Source organism: Catharus ustulatus, chromosome 1 (genome assembly GCF_009819885.2).
Source record: "Catharus ustulatus isolate bCatUst1 chromosome 1, bCatUst1.pri.v2, whole genome shotgun sequence".
NCBI lineage: Eukaryota > Metazoa > Chordata > Aves > Passeriformes > Turdidae > Catharus > Catharus ustulatus.
Genome location: NC_046221.1, coordinates 108,061,012 through 108,083,194, shown reverse-complemented (window position 1 = coordinate 108,083,194; position 22,183 = coordinate 108,061,012). Strand labels below are relative to the sequence as shown.

Below are 22,183 nucleotides of genomic sequence, written 5' to 3'. Positions count from 1 at the left end.
ATTGATTTCATGCGGGAGATACGGCTCCTTGATAATACATATTTTTATTACTGTAAAGAAACTGTAGTATGAAATCCATATTTGAAAGTCACATTACAAAACAATGCTCTTGGCTGTAGTTTTGTTTCCAGTGGTTTTACAGCATTCTTGAGTCTTACACTATTCACAATACCATTTGATTCTGAAAAGACCATGTCTAAATTAGGAGTATGCTCCCAGCAACTGCTTTATTAAATTTTTTGTTTCATATTAAACCATAACTATTTTTTCATAATGGAAATAAATGTATTTAGATGTAGTATTTGGTATTTATCAAAAGTTTTCTGTGTTGAAAATATTTTTTCATGTCTCCCCACCCCCATCAACTTTAAGTAAGTCATTGTCCCAATCATCTTGTAAAGTAGCAGAACTTTTTGTGTGTTTTTTGCTATAGCATCTGTTTTCACAGTTGCCACAAACAAGATTGATTACTTCAGACACTTAGACATGCACAACAAGACAGTGCTCACACTACAAAATTTTTTTGTCAGAAGTTGTAGCAGGGAGGTGAAAGAGACAGTTCAGATGGGGCAAGAAATATTTAACATGAAAGTAGAAGGCGCGTGGTTTTTAACTATGGTAGCAAACATCGCAGCTTGGTGAACATTTTATCTCAGCTGAGGTAAGGAGGTTAGAGCAACTGCCCTTTTGCAGGTGGAAACTTGGTACATAGACCTTCCAGAAACTTTAGAGCAATAGCATTACTAGGATGAAAAACTGTTCCTGTAATGCAGATTCTGTGTCTAACCAATTAGATTAGACCACTGGGAATTAGACACTTACAGTGGTGCCAAGTTTGACATGGATTAGGACTGACATCAGTGATCATGACGTGAAATGCTGCTTCTGGCACAAACTTGGCATTTTACATGGAAAAGGTTTGCTCTCACTGAGCTAAATGGTTACCTCTGACAGAAGTGTCTCCGTGATAGCTGTGTACAGAAAATGGCAAATGTTGAGAAGGAAGAAAGTAAGTTTTTTGAAATGAGAGTGTAATCAGACACAGGGGGAAAAATTAAAGGTAATGAAAAGCTTCTTACCAGTTTCAAGGTCTTTAAAAATATGTCTCAGTTTTAAAAACTCCAAAATGTGAACACAGTTAGAGGTACTTTAAAAATTCAATTTAATGGTTTAATAAATGGCTTATCCCCAAGATACATTATAGGGTCCCTAGCTGATTATAGAAACTCCATGATAATTGGACTTCATCCTGTTTAGGTGTGTAAATGAGTCAAAGAATATGGGGATACCTAATTTTTAGAGTTTTTCATCATTAGAGCTTTCTTGGTTCTAGCTCCAGGGTCTTCTGTAAACTAAAATTTTGTCAGGTTTTTTTTGCTCATTTTTATAAAAATTGATCCTTTGTTCCTTTTCCTGGTAAGCTGCTTTTTTTTTTGCCTGGTATTTTCTAAGTATTGCAAGTGATAAGGAACATGGAGAGCCAAAATGAATGTTGACATAACACAGAAATGTTTTGGAGGGTTTTTTCATTTGATTTCTGCAGCACAATACACAAAGTACATTTTACACCCAGTTAGTAGATTGAAACCAAACAGCACTTTTAGAGTACTGTAAGAATCTAGAACAATTATAGCCCACCTCTTTATCTGAATTTCAATCTATTTTTTTTTCTTAAGAAAATGCTGCAATACATTTGTATACAGTATTTTAAGATTGAGCCTTTTAGTTACTTTCTTAATAATTTAATACCCATGATGATTGCATCCAGTTGGATGAAGGCAGTCCTGCAATGCCAGTTGAGATGCTTGCAGGAGCTGTAAAGATAATGTGAGTCCTAGAAGAGGTGTGGCCTTCTGAAGAATCCTCTGGGAACAGGACACACCTGGAAGGACACTCTGTCCATGTCTTTATCAGCAGCATCCTGTTGTGTTCCTTCTTTTGTTCTCCTTTGGCTGTGCCACTCCCCTAGCTGTGGTGGCTTCCCAAAATTGAGGACTCTGTTGTGACATTGCCATTCTTGGTCAGAGCAACTACAAAAAAATAATACAATGGATGCATTCTGCAGGCAGATTTATTTGTACTGCAGTATAGATAATTTATAAGTAAATCTTAGGGAGGAGTCTACACACAAGCTTTGATTAACATTGCTGGATTGGATAGTTGAAGCAGAACTATTTTTCATACCTTTTAAAATAAATTCTCTGATTTTAAGTCTCCCAATCCAAAACCATAAAATTGATTGAAAAACCATCAGTTATTTAGACTACTTAAATAGAGTTATTTAAATTTTCTTCATTTATGTAAGTAATCTGGTTAGTTTTAAGTACAGTAAATTCACGAATACAAGCCGCACTGAGTATAAGCCGCATCTCTGGGTGTTGGCAAATATTTCGGTTTTTGTCCATAGATAAGCCACACCCGAATATAAGCCGCTCTGTCGTTCGCAGCGAGGACCCGCGTGCAATTAGTAACAGAACCGCGGGAGGGCGGGGTTTACTGGCTGAGCTAAGGCTGCGCAGGCTCGGCCCGCTAGGGGCCGCTGACGGGGCCAGGTGCTCCAGCCTGGTGCTGCCGCTCGGGGCCGGCTGCCGCTGCCACTGGGCTCGGTCACCCCGGGTTGGCGCTGCCCCGCGGTGGCAGGCAGGGACGGAGCTTCCCCCGCTCCTACGGCAGCGGCGGCGGGCGGGGACGGAGCTTTCCCGCGCCCGTGGCGCCGGCGGCGGGCGCGGACAAAACACCCCGCCTCCTCCCCGGGCCGCGGCAATGGCTGCGCGGGGCTCCCGTCGGCTCCCCAAGCTGCGGCAATGGCGGCGCCCCCCCCCCCCCGTCGGCTCCCCGAGCCGCAGCAATGGCGGCGCCCCCCCCCCCCCCCCCCCCCCCTCCTCCCCTGGGCTGCGGCAGAGGAGGGAAGAAGAGAGCTCTCCCGCCTCTCTCCCCGCCCCCCGTGCTGCCTGCAGGGAGCCAGGGCAACACGGTAACACTGTAACAATCGCGAAATGCCGGCTTTTACTGGCCGGTGCTTGGCTCGGCACTCTGGCTGGCACGTCTGGGGTTGTAAATGTCAGAAAATTATTAATATACTAGCCGCACCCGACTATTAGCCGCACTTCCAGGTTTCCACCAAAATTTTTGTCAAATTGCTGCGGCTTGTATTCGTGAAATTACTGTAACCTCTGATGTGATTATTGGAATAAGAACAGTAGACAAGTGTTGATTTTGCAGAGGTCAGATTTGTTTGCTTTCTCCACCTTAGTGGACTACTACACCTTAGTAGACTACTATACTTAGTAGTCTGAAGAGAAAAATTTGAATTTTTCATAATAATTAAACATAACTGCAGATCCTAAAAATCTTTTCATTGCAAAGAGAGTCTTGTTACAGAGCTGATTATTCAGGAACATTGAGTTGCAGTTACACCGAATGTGGTAATTTGTTGATCTTTCTTGGAAATTACGTTTTCCAGAGGTACTGTTAATAGCAGGATCTTGGTTTTGTTTTCTGACCCCTTCAATTTCAGTCTTTAAAGTTGTCCAGACATGGCACAGTTATATTTCTTTTAGCACTTAGCTGACCTCTTGATGTTGCATGGGTACATCACAGTAACATAATTCCTGTGCTCGTGCTTTCAGTAGTTAGTGAGGGTGTTGAAGGGACTGTTCACACAGTGCTTGCCTGCTTGCTGGATTTGGGCTTATTCTTAAACTATAACAAGTTTACTTAGTTGTTGTTTGGGCTACAGGCAGGAAAGTGGAGGTGGTTTTGTGTGTTTGTTTCGTTAAATAAAGATGTCATAAACTTGATTAATTAGGTATCACGATAGTACCTTGACATCTCTGCATTGTTAAATGCACTGTGGGGTCTCTGCATTACATTCTAAGCTTTCTCTTTCCCTGAGGCTAGGAAACACAACCAGTCATGATGTGTTTCTCTTGGAAATAACTTCAGTCAGGTTGCAGTGATAACACAGAGCTCAGTAAACTCTGTCTCTGAACTTCATCATCAGCAGAGTTGGTCTTGACCTAGTAATGAGCATATCATTCTTTGGTTGTATATCTTTCAATCTTATTACTTCATAACATTTATTTCAAGCAGTTCATATTTTAATTATGCATGGTCCTATTTTTTGATCCTCTTATTCTTTAGGATTTGGACTACAATGGGAGTCTTTTACATGAAAAAAAAAACTATCATGAGCTCTGAAATTTGAATTTGGGGGGGTTTTTTTTGCTTAATTTCCTTTATCCAGTGAGGTGATTATTTTACCAAATTAAATACTCAGTTAATTTGGCATGATTTGTGTTGAGAAATCCACTTATTACATAACTTAATAATTTAATTTTCCAGAACATTAAAAATTACTTGAGTGACTATTTGTAATTTATCCAATTGGACAAAAAAGTAAGCAAACAAAAAACCAGATACATTATTGGTTGCCTTGGGACAAAATCTGTCATGCATAAATTATCCTAAATAATCACCAGTGTCTCTCATGTTCCTCTTGCCAGTAGGTTTTAAGTATTGTTAGTGGATCTCATTGAACTCTTTTACAAATAAGTGCTCAGATACTTCTGAATTCCTGTTACACATAACTTGACTATTTCAAAATAATTTTTTTAAGTGTTTGGTGATAAACTTGTGTTGCCAAGGGAAAATCATAGAAAGATATTGTCCTGAGGGATGGTCTACCTTCAACCAATGAAGGTGGTTGAACATGAAGCTACTTGAAAAGTTCTGGTTTTTTTGTTATTATTAAAAGTGAAAAAATCTCTTATGTTCTGTTTCTAACCCTTATGTTCATTTCTAACTGCTGAAGAACAGCAGAAAGTGATAAGAATGTAAATGTAAAAGAAGATATTTGTATTCCATAGAACGTGAAAACAAAAGGCTCAAAATGTAAAAAAAACCCAAAACAAAAAAACCCCAATTGATTGAGTTTAATAGTCAATTTTATACATTAAATTCTAAACTTAACATCTTAAACTTTCTTCATCTCCTCTTGTCAGAACAAGGTCATATCCATGAGATCTTTGGGGGGATTATCAGGTGCACCTGCTATAATCTTGAGACTTTTTCAGGGTTGTTATTGATCATGTTGATTTATGTTTATTGAACTGTTTAGATTTACTGAAAGTGTATATGAAGTCTAATATCCATTTGAAGAAAACTATGTCTCATTTTGAGCAGTAAATGCGTAATTACAGTATATCTTGGTGAGAACAGTTGTGTTCTTACTTGGTAATTTTAATTGGTAAGATCTAGAAATGCTTTGCAAACACTTTGTTAATAAAGTGCAATAGAAGAATAATTTACCTCACCACTGAAATGCAGCATTGAACATGAGGCAGGAATAATTTTTGCTGATTAAAATAAAAAGGCAAAACCCAAAAAATCAGAAAACCTCCATGTATAAAAGAGTAAAACCTAGATAATAAAAAAACTTTATTTCATTTTTTGATATATTATTTTCTCAAGCTGAAAATAGCTATAAAATAGTAAGGAATAATTCAGAATGAAAATAAATGTGTTTTTCAAGGAAAGAATCATGAACAGCAAATAACATATACTAAGAAATAGCTGATTATTCTGGTCAAACTGAAATATGTTATTTTGATAGAAGTACTAAATTAGTCAGTAAAGAGTATGCTGTATCTTTGCAGAGGGAACAGCATGCTGCAGTGAAAAGTTGAAAGTACAGTTGTATCGTAAAGGTTTTTTTAAATTTTCCTATGCAGATGTTTTTACCGGTAGGGCACTACACAAATACGTGTTGATTTGGATATTGAATTAATTTTTTAGATATCCAAGACTGTGAGTTGCCTGCAGTTTAGGAAAAAAAACATTATTTTGTTCTGCAAAAAGGGACCTGTTGCCTTTTAAAACATGATGGATACATTTATAGAAGTTTTAAAAATATGTGCATAGGTCTGTAGCTTTCCATTCTTAAATACTCTTGCTGGCAATTGTTTAGCCCGTAAAATCATGTATTTCTTATGGGTCAGTATGGAATTCAAGATAAGAACTGTTGCTGTGCCTTCCTGTGCCTCAAGAGCATTGCATTACTAAAGCTTGTATCTGTAATCAGGCCTAGAAAATGAGATTTAGAGGAGACTAGGAAGGCAGAAAATTAGTTGAGAGGAAACTAATGGAGCAAGAATGCAGAATTGTAGAAAGTGAAATATAAACTAGGAACCTTAAAGGGACTTAAGCTTCTAATTTTTACCTTTCTCCCAAAGCTCAGTGAAGTCTTCCTCTGTGGAGTCCTCTGTTTTAAGGTTTTCTGCTTTTGTAGATGACAGGGTTTCTTGGTTTTGGGGGGAGTTTTGTTTTGTTTTTGATGTTTACTCAGATGTATAATTTTAGCTCCTGGTTTAAAACTTGGAGATGAAATATTAAACAGCTTCCGTAAATATTGATAAAAGGAAAGAAGTTATGTATATAAAACAGCTGTATGTTTTTGAAGGATATGAATTATGCAGAAAAAATTGCTTTAAGATAACATAACGGGATGAGTTTGAGAAAGAGTCTTTTAACCAATTACTTAGCAGGTACCAATATTAAATAGGCTTTTCCTAATTGTTAACATGATGTCTTGAGAGAAGTAGAAGAGAGTGTAATCTCAAATCTGTATTGAATGTTGAAAGCTGACCAGCTGATTTTACAGAAATTTTAAGTTCCTGACTTTAATCTCTGAGAATTAGAGATGAAACATACACAGCATTCCTCCTGTGAAACAGGTTTTTCATCTGTTAGAATTTTTTGGTAATCCTGCTTGCAGCTTTAAGTGCTTTATCTCAGTAGCTTATTACCCTAATATGATTAGAACAGGTAACCAACACTAATGCAAATGCAGTAAGTTAGAGGTGTGATTTCTGTTTTTCATCACCTGCTACCTATCAAGAGTTTACAGACCTTAAGAGAATGGTTTTATTTTTAGAAAAATATACTGATGAAACTGAAGTATGAGTCTTGAAATGTTCCTATTTCTAGAGAAGGAAGGTCCGGAGAAAAAGAAAATGAAGAAGGATGCTGGGAATAAGAAGTCAGCACCCGTTAGCATTCTGTTTGGTTACCCTCTGTCAGAGCGCAAACAGATGGCACTTCTTATGCAGATGACAGCAAGAGACAACAGTCCAGGTGATCTTACAGAGTTAACAGTTTTCTTCCTCCTGCCTATTTAATTCTGTCCTAGTCAGAATGTTCAGAGCACTGATGTTTTTCAAAAATCTTTGATTTTTCCCCCTATTTTAAATCATTCATTCTTGTGTTAAAATTTATTTCATGTGTATGATTAATCTGATGAAAAAATCTTGATGTGAAATTCTTTATGTGAAAAACTTTGCACTGTGACATCTGTAAAAATTGAAAATTTAATTTCTTCCTTTGTTTATTTTTGCCTCTCAGACACTGTTCCATATGGATTATTTAAAGCCTGAAATACATCCTTTTGTTTGTTTTTTGTTTTTATTGAAGCTTAACTATTATCTCATTGTCTCACTTTGGATCAGGATTTTAATTTTGAGGAAATGGGACCATTTCCTTCTGATTTAATGGGAGAGGGAAGACATCTTGCTTTTAATTCACCATTTCAAACTGTTCTTGGTCCAGCTGCATTTAAAAAAATCTTGATGTATGTGTATGTTCTACAGGTGTAAATTTTTTACAAAATTGCTATTTAGAAGCAAATGACTGGGTTTCCTTAAGGAACTATCCAGTCCACCCAGCTGTGTTGGTACAGCTGAGGATTTATATATTTAGTACAATACACAGAATGTAATTCCTTAAATTGGCATCTCACTACATAAAAATATAGTGGAATTTTGCTGGAGGAAGGGGAAACAGGATAGATGCTGATTTGCATGATCTCACCTTGTCTTGATTCAGGAGAATTTATACCAGAGTATGTGAGCCTTGTAGTTTGGATAGACTTCATCTGTCCCAGAAACCTGGTTAAAATAGTAAGATTTTGCAAAATGCCCCTTTTCACATTGAAAATCAGCATTGTGCTGACACGAGTGAGGGGTGAAATGTCTTTTATTTAAATATAATTATTCACTAGTCATTATCATTTTTGAAAGCAAGTGTTGGTAATTTTTTTGCTTCATCTCACTTTAACTTAACAGCAACCATTTAAAAACTTGTTTTGTAGATTCCACCTTGAATCATTCCTTACAAACAACACCAACACAAAAGAAAACTCCAACCTCTTCTTCAAGACAAAAAGACAAAGTTAACAAGAGAAATGAACGAGGGGAAACTCCTCTACACATGGCAGCAATTCGAGGAGATGTTAAACAGGTCAAAGAGCTAATCAGATTAGGTGCAAATGTAAATGTAAAAGATTTTGCAGGTAAGTTAATATGAGTACTCTTAACTGTATAAATTAAAAGTAACACTGCAGTTGTTAACCAAGGTTTCCTTTTGGTTCATGTTGTATACAAATGAAAAAGTATAACTTCACAGGAATTCCCAAAATTGTGTTTTTCATTTCCAGTGGTAGTACTGGGATGCTATAGTACATAGTGTATTATTAGAACAGTGTTTTAATATCTAGATATTTCAGTTGTGTCCATGGCCTTTGCGCAGTAGGTATTCACAGAAATCTGTGCACACTTGCTGAACTTGCTAGGATTATGCTGGGCAGAGTTAAATGATGAAACTGTGGGCTTTGTGAGGAGATGCAAAGTTTAGTGATGGTGGAGGTGGTGATGTGCACTGTCTTCACTGGGACAGCTGATATGCGCCAAGGCAGATGAGTGTGGTATGGTTGCAGTTGTCATCTAGTCCTGCTGGATTAATGACAGCCTTGACATGTCAGTATTTGCTGTGATTTAAGCAATGATTGATGAGCTTTGTTAAGTTGTAACATATACGATATTTTTAGGTTTATGGGTTTTGGTTTATGAGTGTGAATTATGTTCTCAGTGGGAATGTCAGGGAGGAGTTGAGGTAGCAGGCCCCTGTGGGAGAAACTAAGAACTGTATAGCACAGTTGGTTGTCAGTTTAAACTTGACATCAAGAGAAGATATTAATGAGATGAACTGAAATCCTGACTTTAGGTAAGATAACAGATTGGTAATTTCTTGGTTTGAAGAGAGTAGCTGAATTTGTATTTGAACATGAAGCTGCCCAGGACTGGCATGTAGAAGAGGAGAAGACAAGAAGTAGAACAGTGAGATCTTCAAAGAAGTTGAGAGGGGAGATGAGAAGAACTTGTTGACAAGAGCAATTTTAGAAAAGGAGGGGGAGGTTTAGGGGAAGACAGGCCCATGGAAATCACTGGGAGAATAATAGAAACACTTGAAGAAGAGATGTAGTGGGTTGACCTTGGCAAGCTGCCAGGCACTCACCCAGCTGCTCTCTCACTTCCCTTCCTCAACTAGGTGTGGGGAGAAAATAAGATCGCAAAAAGCCCTTGTGGGTTGTTTTGAAGACCATTTAATAAGAATAGCAGAAGCTGCATGTGCAAGCAAAGGAAGAAGAGGAATTCATTCCCTACTTCCCATCGTCAGGCAAATGTTCAGTCCCTTCCCAGGAAACGAGGCCTCAGCAGGTGTAACAGATGCTTGGAAAGACAAAATTGCCATTATGTACAAACTACCCTCCTTCCTTCTCTTTATTGCGTGGCATCTTATGGTATGGAATATACATTAGGTCACCTCTCCCAGCTGTGTCCCCTCCCAAACTCTTGTGGAGTAGGAGGGAGAGAGAAAACCATGACGCTTCACAAGCCCTGTTCAGCAGTAGCCAAAGCACTGCTGAGAGTACTGGTGTAGCCCCAAACGCAGTGCATATTACTGTATGGGTTGCTCTGAAAGAAGTTAACTTCGCATCTTCATCCCAGTCTGACGTAGGGCAGATGCTTAATTTTAAAGGCAGATGAAAGTAAAAGGACAATGGGTGAGAGCTGATTCTGAGGATCAGCTGGAAACAAGTATGTTGGAGACTTCAGTCAAAGTTCTGGAGGAGGTGTTTGGGATCAAGTGAGATATTTTTTATTGGTAATCTGAAGTGAGAAGCAGAGATGGCTGAACTTCAAAATACTGTGCAGAGGGAGAAGTCAAGAAGAGGGGGAGGACTGAAGCAGTGAGTCATGAGTGGAGAAAAGCAGGAATTTAGGATGCAGTGTAGTTTAGAGAATTAGAGGGTTTTTAGCTAAGGATTTGGCAGAACTAAAGGAGCAGAAAATGAATTAGTAATGGAGGAAGTAACCCTGCTCATGGGATATATGCCAGAATGATACTGCCATGTGAGAACAAGAGTAAAGGAAACAGATATTGACAGCAAGCCAGCGCTAGAGTTGGCAGGCAGGGCATTGTGAAAGGATGAAAAACCAAAGCAGTACAACATGGAGAAAAATAAATTGTGGAGATAATTAGTACAGAGAATAAAAGATAGGGATCAGAAGGCTGAGAGCAGAAGAGTGTTATCATGTTGGGTGAGTGTCAAAAGAGCAAATGGCAAGAAAATGGAAAGAAGGAGGTGGTAGCCAGTGCTGGAAGTAAATAACCCAAGTAATGATTGAAGAGCAAATTTAGTGTATGAGGAACAGAAAGAAGTGTTTTGCTTTAGAATAACTTAGATGCATCTTTTTTCCTTTTTTTTTATTTTTTATTTTTTTTTTAAATTTAAATGAGTGGCAGCTTGGAAGTTGAGTGAAAGATGAAGGTGAGAAATCCCATTACTGAGGGATTAGATAAGTTAGGGATTTCTTGTTCCTCCACTTCATGGATGTACAAGACTGCTACTGATTAGATACAGAGTTCATGTGATCAAACTCTTTTACTGGTTATGCTGGAAACAAAAGTTGAATGCCTCCCCAGAACTGGGCTTTGAGAAGGCATCAACAGCAATTCAGGTCAGCTGTGAAGTGGAAGTTACCAAGTTGGGGAGAGGAAATTGAGGTAAGGAATATAGCATGTGTGGGTTGTCATCTTCAGTTGACACTGTACTACAGAAAATGAGCAGTGAGCTTGTGAAAATCAAAATTGCAGACAGTAACTAGTGTTCTGGAAAATACCAGAATAAGTTCTCTGCCATTATTAATAGCTTATTATCAAGCTACTAGTGTTGTTAATGATTCCTTGCACATAAAGGAGCACTGGTTATGGTAATTTGGCACACTTACTGTTTCCAATAGTGTAGTTTTCAAATGGTATCCATATATTATAATATTATTTATATCTACACCTAACACAGTTCAAATGTTTACTAGTCAAAGAATCTCTAGCATGTTTAGCCTGGGGATTTTTTGCCAGATATTGTCTTCAACTATCTGATTTGTGATTCCAGCATTCAGTTTAATCTCAGAAAAACTTGGAATTTGATGGGAGATTTGAAGTTGATAAAGCATATGTTTTCATCAGATGGGTGGCGTTGCTGTTCTGCCAAGTACTGTATGTGAGTGTGTTTTGTAATGTTCGGAGGAAATAGAGACCTATAGCACAGGAATGAAAAACCAAATCTTTGATCTTTGTCTTAAATGTGCATTCTTCACCCTAGGTTGGACACCACTGCATGAAGCTTGTAACGTTGGCTACTACGATGTTGCTAAAGTTCTGATAGCAGCGGGAGCAGATGTGAACACACAGGGCTTGGATGATGATACCCCACTTCATGATTCTGCTAGTAGTGGCCATAGAAATGTGAGTGTTCTGGGAGAGTAGGAAGGGGATAAATACATGGTTTGAAATGCTGAAGCTTCAGAACAAATCTTAACTGTCCTCATTACATTTGTATGATCTTGTAGTTCTGCGTCTGCTGTTTTGGGAACATCTTAAAGTTTTTCTGATTGTCTTTGTTTCATCTGACTTCTGTTGCCAGATACTTTCTACCAGTATCTGTTTTCTTAACTATTTAGAAGTTTCACCATTACTTTCTTAGTAAATAAGCACTTAAATTACTTTTTTGAGAAACTTTTACTGTATAGAATTCTCTAAAGAAAAATGTCTCCTATATAGTATACTGTGGATTTATGTATATTATACATATATGTTTATAAATATTTAAAGGTATATATCCTCTATTTATTTTAAAATATTATTTATGGCATTAAAATAGAGAATTGATAAATATATATATTCTTACTATTTTTAAAATTTACCAATCAACACTTAGTGGAGAAGATAAATGGAGCTTACTAACACTAACTTATAATTTGTTCTTGATACAAGTAAGATGCAGATATGACTCTGCTTTCACTTTATATCTCTTTTATTTCATTACTATGTGTGTGATTTGTTGTATAAAGCAAAAGATAGAATGAATACATCCTTAAATCAAGTACACCCTACAAACAAGAGTTGAGTTTGAAAAGTTTTTCTGGAAAAGATAGAGAAATTAATTATGATAATCTGTTGAGAATTTTTTTTTTTTTAGCTATTTAGTAACTGCTTTTTATAGGTATGTAAACAAAGATCTTGGGTCTTCAGGTCAAGTTTTCATAGAGTTGTAATAGTCTTGGGGAACAGGACCTCTTGCTTATCTGGTATCAGTACAGGTATCTGTGGCCATCTCAATGGCATTATGTTCCAAAATAATTCTGAGGCTTCCTGTTAAGGTATCACTGTCTGCTGAATTTCCACATTCTTTACACATAGGAAAAAAAAGTAGTACTGGGCACTGTGCTGAAAATGCAGTGGGCTTGGTATCACTGTAACATTAACAAATTGTTGCCCTTGATGATAGAGAAGTTGATGATTTTGATTTATTGCATGCAGTTGTAGTGGGGGTGGTTTGATCCTCCAGTAAGATACTTGGATCTCTCTCAGGGCTTTTTGGTACTGCTGAGAAAACCAGTAGTACTGTGACTTGTAAAACTTGAGCTGTTCCTTATTTAAGTGTAATACAATTTGGAGCAAGAAGGTGAATCAAGTGCAGAGGAGTAGAGAGCCTCTAGGTGGGGAGCGAGATAAATTGTGTGAAGAAATGCTAGAACAGCAAGAACAAAAGGCCCCTGTTTCTTTTTTATATAATGATACTCTGTCTGTGTAGCAGAGGGCAGCAGTCTCTAGTCTTCCCCCATCCTTTATGTAGCAGACTATGTATATACAACCTGGACTTCGCATTTTAGTTGCTGAAGTCTTGCTTTCCAGTCTCAGTCTCAGATAGGATTTAGAATTGCATATCACATTACTCATACTTTGTGTGCAGCAGGGGATTTTTATTCTGGTCAAGTAACATACTGTGGATAACCCAGAAGTTAATTTATTTAATGCTGCAGATTGTGAAGCTGTTGCTTCGACACGGTGGAAATCCGTTTCAAGCCAATAAGCATGGGGAAAGACCTGTTGATGTTGCTGAAACTGAAGAATTGGAAATGCTGTTGAAAAGAGAGGTGCCCATCTCTGATGATGAGGAGAGTTGCTCAGGTAAAAGTAGCTATTTAATTGCATACTTACATGAATCATTTCACCTCAGTTTAGGTGGTCTTAACCTTTTGCAGAGTGTTAGCTATTAAGACTTGGTGCAGGTAACAGTTGATATTGCTAAGGTTGCCTTCCAGTTTTATTTTTTGAGGTAGTTTGTTAAATTTTTCATTTGAATTATCTGAAATGTGTATTCTGAATTTATTTTTTTTTACTTTTCTTTCTGTCTTTAATATGCCATTCCTACTTTGCATATAAACTCTATATCAGAATGGTGGCTTTACCACAGAAAGATATAAAGGAAAATACTGTATTTGTTATGATATAGCATGTTTCTGAGATGGTTTGTTTCATGGTGAAAATTATCCTCAGAGTCACTTATTTCCCACTTTAGTAGATGAATCAGGAGTCAGTGTTTCACATGGGTGTAACTTAGTTACTCAGTGTAGAAAAGTTCTGCCAGTGGGGGAACCACGGGTTTCTGTGGGCAACCAGGGAGATAAGTTGCTGAAGTGGAGGCAGTAATTCTTGGTTCCTCCTGTGTTTGTGTAGATTGAGAAGTATGTAACACCTCTTGGAGCACAGAAAGAATCGTTACCTCCTCAGAAGCAAAAGATTGTTAACTATGAGTAACTTACTTGAGTGCCAGACAGGAAATTTTCATTTGGCTTTCACAGAATCTTCAACAATTCAGAATCTTTTTGGTAAAAGAAATGAGGTGGATTGAAAACAGGATGAACTCCTAGGCCAGAAGGGTGGTGATTAGTGGCACAAAGTTTATTTGGAGGCCAGTAATTGCCTGTGTACCTTGGATCAATTCTGCATCCACTCCTGTTTAACACTTCATTGATAACTGAGGTAGAGAAGTTTCCTAATGACACAGGACTGGGGGTTCTAAGGAGAAGTGAGTGGTGCATCAGAGTTGTGCTGCCATCCAGAGGAACCTCACTGTGTTGGAGAAGAGGGCTTGTGGGAATCTCATGTAGTTCAACAAGGAGCAGTGCGAAGTCCTGCAGCCGAGGAGGAGCAACCATGAAAGCAGCAGTGCAGGCTGGGATCTGACCAGCTGGGAGAGCAGCTTTGCAGAAATGGCCCTGGGTGTCCTGGTGGTCACTAAGTTGATCATGTGCCAGCAATGTGCCCTTGCTACTAAGAAGGCCAGTGGTGTCCCAGGCTGCATTAGGCGGAATGTTGCCAGCAGGTTGAGGGAGGTGATCCTTTGCCTCTGCTCAGCACTGGTGAGGCCACAGCTGGAGTACTGGGTCCAGTTCTGGGCTCCCCAGTGCAGGAGAGACATTGACATAATGGAGAGAGTCCAGGGAAGGGCCAGAAAGATAATAAAGTGCCTAGAAAAACAGAGGCTCAGGGGAATCTTGTTGATGCGTAAAAATACCCGAGGGGAAGATTGCAAAGAGGACAGAGCTGAGCTTTTGTCAGTTGTGCACAGTGACGGGACCAGAGGCAATGGGCACACAGTGAAACACAGGAAGTTCCCGCTGAACAACAGGAAACACTTCTTTCACTGTGAGGATGACCAAGCAGTGGCATGGGTTGTCCAGGGAGGCTGTGGAGTCTCCCTTGTAGGAGATAATTTAAAAATTTTCTGAGCAGGGTCCTGGGCAGCTGACTCTGGATGCCCTTGCTTGAGCAGGGCAAGTTGAACTAGATAATCTCCAGAGGTCCCTTCCAGCCTCAACTGTTCTGTGATCTGTGAAAAGCATGTGAAGAAGACCATCATATCACATGATTGTGAAAGTTGTTTTTTCTTTCCCAAATAAATAAAACCCACCCCCAGGAATGTTTTCTGTTCAAAATTTTGCTATAATTCAAGGGAAAAAAGCCATATTGCCCTATGTTGTGATGTAGTGTTAACTTTTTTGGCATTAGGATGACTGAAATACAGTGCATGGCCCTTCTGTTCTAAGGGACAGTTGCGGCATCACTTCACAGAATCAACTTCAGCTTAGCTGGAAGCATTAATCTTAAGACAAATATTTGTCCATGTGGGTGATAGAAACTTGTTGCTGTTTAACAATTGATTCCTCAACGGTCTGTCTGTGCGGGTATTGTAAGAGTCAGGTTATACAGGAATTATGCACAATAGGTGACGTTTTCAAAGTTTAAAGTATGTTACTTTTATTAGATATAAATGTTAATTAGTATTTTTGCATGCCTAAGTGAGATCTGTAAAGGGAGGGAGAACTTTGATTTCATTACCTTTTGTTTTCTCTTAAAAAGCCTAATTCTAGAGAGAAGTTTTGTTGTGTGTTTAAGGTAGGTTTTATTCTTTTTTGATTTGTAAAGAGGTGACTGCTGAACGGAACTCTTTTGTCCTGAAGTGTGACAAGTGTCCCATGAGTATTCAATTAATTTTTGGTTTCCTTACTCTAGATTCTGAAGAAACTCCATCAGTAAATCCTTCCAGCGTAGATGGGAATGTTGATTCAGAAGCAGAAAAGGACTCTGTAGCCAACAACAGCAAACAAACATCCTCTAGTAAGGCACCACTTCCATCTGCTCTAGATGAGTATGAATTCAAAGATGATGATGAAGATGAAATGAAAAAAATGATTGATGACAAACACATTCTTAGAAAGGACCCAAGGAAAGAAGATGAGACTGAAGTTGAAAAGACCAGCTTGTTTGTGAAACAAGAAAAAGTTGTCTTTTCAAAATCATTCAAAAACAAAAAGCAGAAACCCTCTAGAGTTCTGTATTCAAGTTCTGAAAGTTCAGATGAAGAAATACTTCAGGACAAGAAAATGGTCTCTCCTTGCTCTGTTTCAGAGACATCAAATTCTGATGTCAGAGTGAAGAAAGAATATATGGTCACAAACGAGCACAAGCAAAAGGGCAAAGTTAAAAGGAAGGTAAAAAATCAAAGCAAAAATAAAGAGAATCAAGAAGTAAAGCAAGAAAAAGAAAATGCTCGAGTAACAAATGTAGCTACTTCTGGGTTAGATTCTTTAGATAAAACTAGAGAGGAAGAAACCTTTAAGAAGTCTTTCACCTCAAAAGAAGATTCTTCTTTACAACTGTTTCATATCCCCACTGGAAAATCTCCAAAGCATCCCTGTGGGTTAAGTGAAAAGCAGTCAACGCCTTTAAAGCAAGAAAACACCAAAACTTGCTTATCACCAGGCGGTTCTGAAATAACATTGCAGCCTGAATTAGTTCGGTATGATCACAACACTGATTCTGATTATCTGGTAGAAAGTTCTAGTGGCAAATCTTGCAAGCACAAAGAAAAAAGCAAGCATCATCAAAAGGATTTTCACTTGGAATTTGGTGAAAAATCTAGTCCTAAAATTAAAGAGGAAGATAATAGCTCAACATTTGAGAATTCAGAATATACTTTGAGAAAAATTGACAAGGAAGGTAAGACACTTAAAAAGCATAAATTAAAGCACAAAGAAAAAGAAAAGGAAAAGCACAAAAAGGAACAGGATGGGGAGAGGGAGAAACACAAACATAATGTTAAAGAGGTTCAAAGAAGTATTGAGTTTGACAGAGAATTTTGGAAAGAGAACTTTTTCAAAAGTGATGAAAATGATGATACGTTGATAAATACAGAACATGAATCTCTTTCTTCAGACAGAAAATCAAAGCTAGAAAAAAGTGTGGCAAAAGAAGATAAGTTAGTTAAGGAGAAACAGTTCCAGAAAGAGAGAAGTATTAAAGATGAGAGAGAAAAAGAGAAGAACAAAAAAGAAAATGAGAAGTTTCTCAAGGATGAAAAAATAAAAGATACAAAAGAAGAAAAAGAAGTTACACTTGCAGATAGAGAACTAGAATTGTTCTGTTTTGGTGTTAAAGATGAGGCAACCAGCTTGCATATAGTAGAAAGAGAAACAGATACTGAAAAGCAGGAAAAGAATTTAAAGGAAAATAAAGAAAAGACAGAAAAGCGATTCTCAATCAAAGAAAAAGATGTTGAAAAGATAGAAAGAAAACATGGAGAAAAAGAGAAAAAGTTAAAGCATGAATACAAAATAGAGAAAGAAAAAGCAGAAGTAAATGAAAATACTGAGAAAGTAAAGGAGAAGGCGAGTGTTCAGCAAGCAGAAAGGTGCCATAAGGAAAATGATAAAGTAAAAAGCATGGGTGCTCTTAAAAAAGTTGATGACAAGGAAAGAAGTAAAGAAAAAGCTGATAAGAAGCATGATAAAGAAAAGGCTGATAAAGACAGACATTGGGCTGAAAGCAAAGAAAAACACTGTACTGAAAGAAAAGTCAAACAGTTAGAAAAAGAATCTGAATATAGTAAATCAGAAAAAAATAGAAGTAAAGAAAAGGAATTTGAAAAAAAAGATAAATCCAAAGACAAGGAGACCTCATCATTAGCAAGCTCAAAACACATGCAAGAGGAAAGGAGATGTACTATTACCGAAAGTAACAAAACAGTTCATGACAAACTGTCATCTTTGAAAGAAAAACCAAAAGATGATTTGTTGAAAACTCCAGATGGTAGAGAGAAAGATAAAAAAGATAAAGATATAGACAGATACAAAGAAAGAGACAAGCATAAAGATAAACTGCATCAGAGTGGTTTGCTTAAACTAAAACTTGAACATGAGAAACTGAAGCCTAAACCAGCTCCTGCACCAAAGGATGCTCGGCCTAAAGAGAAAAGATTAGTCAATGATGATTTAATGCAAACTAGTTTTGAAAGAATGCTTAGCCTTAAAGATCTGGAAATAGAACAGTGGCATAGAAAGCATAAAGAAAAAATAAAACAGAAGGAGAAGGAACGTTTGAGAAACCGCACTTGTTCAGAACATAACAAAATGAAGGAAAAACCCAAACACTCAATAGCTGAAGTAAAAGGCAAAGAACTGATTCGTTCAAAAAGTTCAGAGTTGCCAGATGTTTGTATGAAGGAGAAACAGCAGAAAGATGCTACAAGTAATAGATCACAGTCAGTAGATATGAGAAGTCTCAATGTTGCAAAGCCTTCCTTGTCTCTAGATAATTTAAATAGATCTCCCAAATCAGAAAGTGAAAAGATGGGGCTGAGCTCCAGGTCAGTGTCAATGGTTTCTGTTGCGAGCTCTGAGGATTCTTGCCATACCACAGTAACTACTCCAAGGCCTGTAACTGAATATGATTCAGACTTTATGCCGGAAGGTTCTGATTCCCAAATGTCTTTTTCACAGTCACCATTTTTGGCAAGTGCCAAATCACCAGCCCTTGTAGAAAAAGAGGCTGATGGTCTTGCTGAGTTGCCAGATCGCATTAAGCCACCTTTCACGAACAGGCTCCCACAAATGTATGTTAGATCAGCATCTGCTGAAGATGTGAAGTTGGTTTTAAATGAGTGTAGGCCTGTTGCGGAGGTTCGAAGATGCAGCATGCCTGCTGCAGTTTCTGAACACAGCAAACAGCCTCAAACATCAGAAGAAAACAACCAGAACACTCTGCTGTCAGTTCAGACTTATGGTAGCACTTCTCCTAAACCAGAACTACCGTGCAGCACGCTTGAAAGAGATTTTCAAAGTAGTGTGACTGTTCTGCAGTCAAACTTCACCTCTTCCCCAAATAGAGCTGTTAGCAACAAGCAGACAACAATGGGGACAAGTACAATTAAAGATATTGCTCAGATGAGCCCCTCAGAAGACTCTAACTTGCATTTAGAGCCTTGTAGTCAAAGTGGTGTGACTCAGAAAACCAAACTATGGGATGTGCCTTTTGACAGACTTAATTCATTAAATAATGACTTCAACAGCTCAGGTTGTGGTGTATCAGAGCAAGATGCTAAAAGCATTGTAGCAGTAATTAATTCTGAGAGCGGGACATTAAAAGAGCAACAAGTATCTGAATTTTTGCCTCAGCACCCTGAAATTAAGGGAAGTTCCAGTTCTCAAGAGTCTGCATCATTTTTGCCTTCACAGTTGCCTTGTTCTTTACCTATCCAGCCACTTCCAGTTGTGTCAGAACATGTTTCTTTACCAGGCATGATCAGTCAAGATTCATCATTGGTACAACAGCAAAATGTAGTTCAGACTACAACTTCTACTTTGGATACAGATGCTACTAGTACCAGAGACTTGGAAAATGCTTTCTTCCCTTCAGACATTAAGAAGATTGATACACCCATGGCTTTATGTTCTGAGAGCTCTGCAAAAGATGTTTCACAGAGCTATGAAAGGGTTAATGATTTACCAATGCTACCATTAGAGAAAGATGCTCCTGAAAGTGATAGCAGTTCACAGTTAAATATGAATTCATACTCATTCAGTAAAGTTGTTTGTAAGAATGCCCTGAGTGAAGTGGATGGTAACACAGCAGATACTTCAGGTGTTAGAAGTGAAAAAGACCAGCGAGAAAAGTTGGTCTCTGTGCATGTTGATAGTAGAGCCAATGCTGATCTCTGTGAGCTAAGTTCAGGAATGTCAAAGGGAATTACAAATGAATTGGTTAATAAAAGCCCCTGCACTGCAGACAGAGAAAATGTGTTGGCAGATGATCCACCACAGTACTCCTCTCTGTCCGGTTTGGAAAATAGTTCACAGCAAATCACACAGGAAGAGATGCATAAATACAACCAAATAGTTAAAGTAGAGGAAATTGCTGAGGATCAGAAGATGGAACAGCAAGAAGTACCTCAAAGAATCACAAGGAACAGAGCAAATTTGCTTGCTAACCAGGGCAAGCAGAATCCTCTTGGGTGTACACAAGCATCAGAAAAAGAATCTGAATCATCTGCACCTATGAAAGCAAGAATTAGATTAACTGAGGATGATGATGCTCAGGTACATCATCCACGTAAAAGGAAGGTGTCACGTGTGCCTCAGCCTGTGCAAGCAAACCCGTCTTTGCTGCAGGCCAAGGAGAAGACCCAGCAGTCACTGGCAGCTATTGTTGATTCTCTGAAACTTGAAGAGATTCAACCATACAGTTCTGAAAGAGCAAATCCCTATTTTGAATACTTGCACATAAGGAAGAAAATAGAAGAGAAGCGTAAATTGCTGTGCAGTGTTATTCCTCAGGCACCTCAATATTATGATGAATATGTGACCTTCAATGGTTCCTACCTGCTGGATGGCAATCCCCTGAGCAAGATATGCATCCCAACTGTAAGTAACATGGTCTTTCAACATGTAGTACAATGAAAGGCATGTTTTGGTTTTATTTGTGTAACTTCTGTATTCTTCCTAACAGGATCTGAATATTCTGCTGGAAGCAGTAAGTTGACATACATCAAATTAATATTGATTAATGGCATCATATTTAAAAAACCCCATTCACTGGAAATATAAACAGTGGTTTCACAGTCACTGTAAGACAAACACCTGTCAAGGGCATACAGACAAACACTGTTTCAGAGTATATAAAGCCTACTCTTTCAGAAGTGTAGTCGATTATTGAGAGCTTCTCTGAATTTCTACTGTCAATAATTTCATTATGTACTCAAAGCTGTTTCATTTGGAGGGGGGTGGAAGTGCAGTGCTTCAGCATACTAAGTCCATCACCAAATGTTTTAAGTAGGAGAGTGCCTCCCAGCTATCTCAAAAGCAGCAGTTACAATCTGCTGTGTCCTGGCATTTACAATCCATCAATCTAAAGTCTTCATAATTTCATTAACTAATGTCGAGGCTTTTTTCCTTTTTAGTGAAGAATATCTGTAGTACAGAGACACTTGTTTAGGTCTAAGCTCTTCATTTCTGAATAGACAAGTTATGTCAGCTCATCTAAGATAACTCACCCTTACTTAAGAGTAAAAAAGCTTTAATTTTTTCCATTAGATTTGAGGATTTTTTGATGAAGCAATGAATAGAAGTTTAATGTGTAAATTTAAGACCATTTGCTTCATTACACAGCTAGTCCTAATTCCCTGTACGAGCTGTTCTCAACTTTTTGGAATTAGTAGGCCAGTTATAGTCAGAGGAAAGATGTGGGTTAGATGACCCTTTTACAAGGTCTGTAAGTGAACCAGGGTGTATGGTAAACTTCACCACAATGTACCAGGCTGTCAGCCTTCCCAAGTCTACAAATCTTTGTCAGTAGCTGTTGCAGCTTCTGTAACATCTTCATCACTGGAGGCATAGATTTATTTTTTTTTTTAAGCTGCTACTAGTCAAGTACATACTGTTTCCAAGCTACAGCTTACTGCTTTGGCATCACACATCAGTGCTTAATGTGGGATAAGTGGGAAGTAGAGATGCATGGCATGTATTTTTCCCTGGCCCGTCTCCTACCTGAGCAATAGAATTCGATTCCTGATCATAAATGGCAATATGTGTAGACACCATAAGAGGGGATAAGGAGGGCAGAGTTTTTGACTTACAGTAATTTCACGACCATAAAGTGCACTGGACTATAAGGCGCACCCCCCGGGAGTCAGCAAAATTCGCAACTTTGTAGATCATATAAGGTGCACCGGACTATAAGGCGCACTTTTTTTTTTTCCTGCAAAGATCCGTGCCGTGCACAACAAAGTAACAAATTAGTAACGGAAACCCGATCAGCGTAGGCTTTCAAAGGCAGCCCCAGGCGCCCTCTCCGTACAGTGTGTATAATAGGGACTCTGCCGTCGATGAAGATAAATGTGGGTACCTGAGGCAAAACCTCAGATAACAGGTTCAGAAAATACCAGAGATGGATGTGTACTTCCTATTCTCAGTGACTTTTAATTAATTGTTGAAAAGAAAAATGGATAAAAATGTAAATATGTAATTGAAGGACTACAGTTACTGATTTTTGTCTCATTTTGATTTCTGGTTTGCTTCCTTACGCATACATGTTCTGATGGTAATGATGGTTTAAACAGTTCATTGTTTTGTATATACTTTGATGGTCCTGGTAATATTCTGCAGAT

The 22,183-nt window shown here is 38.2% G+C and overlaps 1 protein-coding gene across 1 annotated transcript in view; it reads left to right on the top strand.

Moving 5' to 3' along the window:
* Positions 1 to 22,183, top strand: part of LOC116996323 (ankyrin repeat domain-containing protein 12-like) — a 60,373-nt gene that overhangs the window by 28,523 nt on the left and 9,667 nt on the right. The window contains exons 4-8 of the mRNA XM_033059816.1: positions 6,988 to 7,134; positions 8,147 to 8,347; positions 11,501 to 11,643; positions 13,221 to 13,368; positions 15,757 to 20,441. Of these exons, the coding sequence (XP_032915707.1) occupies positions 6,988 to 7,134; positions 8,147 to 8,347; positions 11,501 to 11,643; positions 13,221 to 13,368; positions 15,757 to 20,441 (5,324 nt within the window). The remainder of the gene's footprint in view (positions 1 to 6,987; positions 7,135 to 8,146; positions 8,348 to 11,500; positions 11,644 to 13,220; positions 13,369 to 15,756; positions 20,442 to 22,183) is intronic.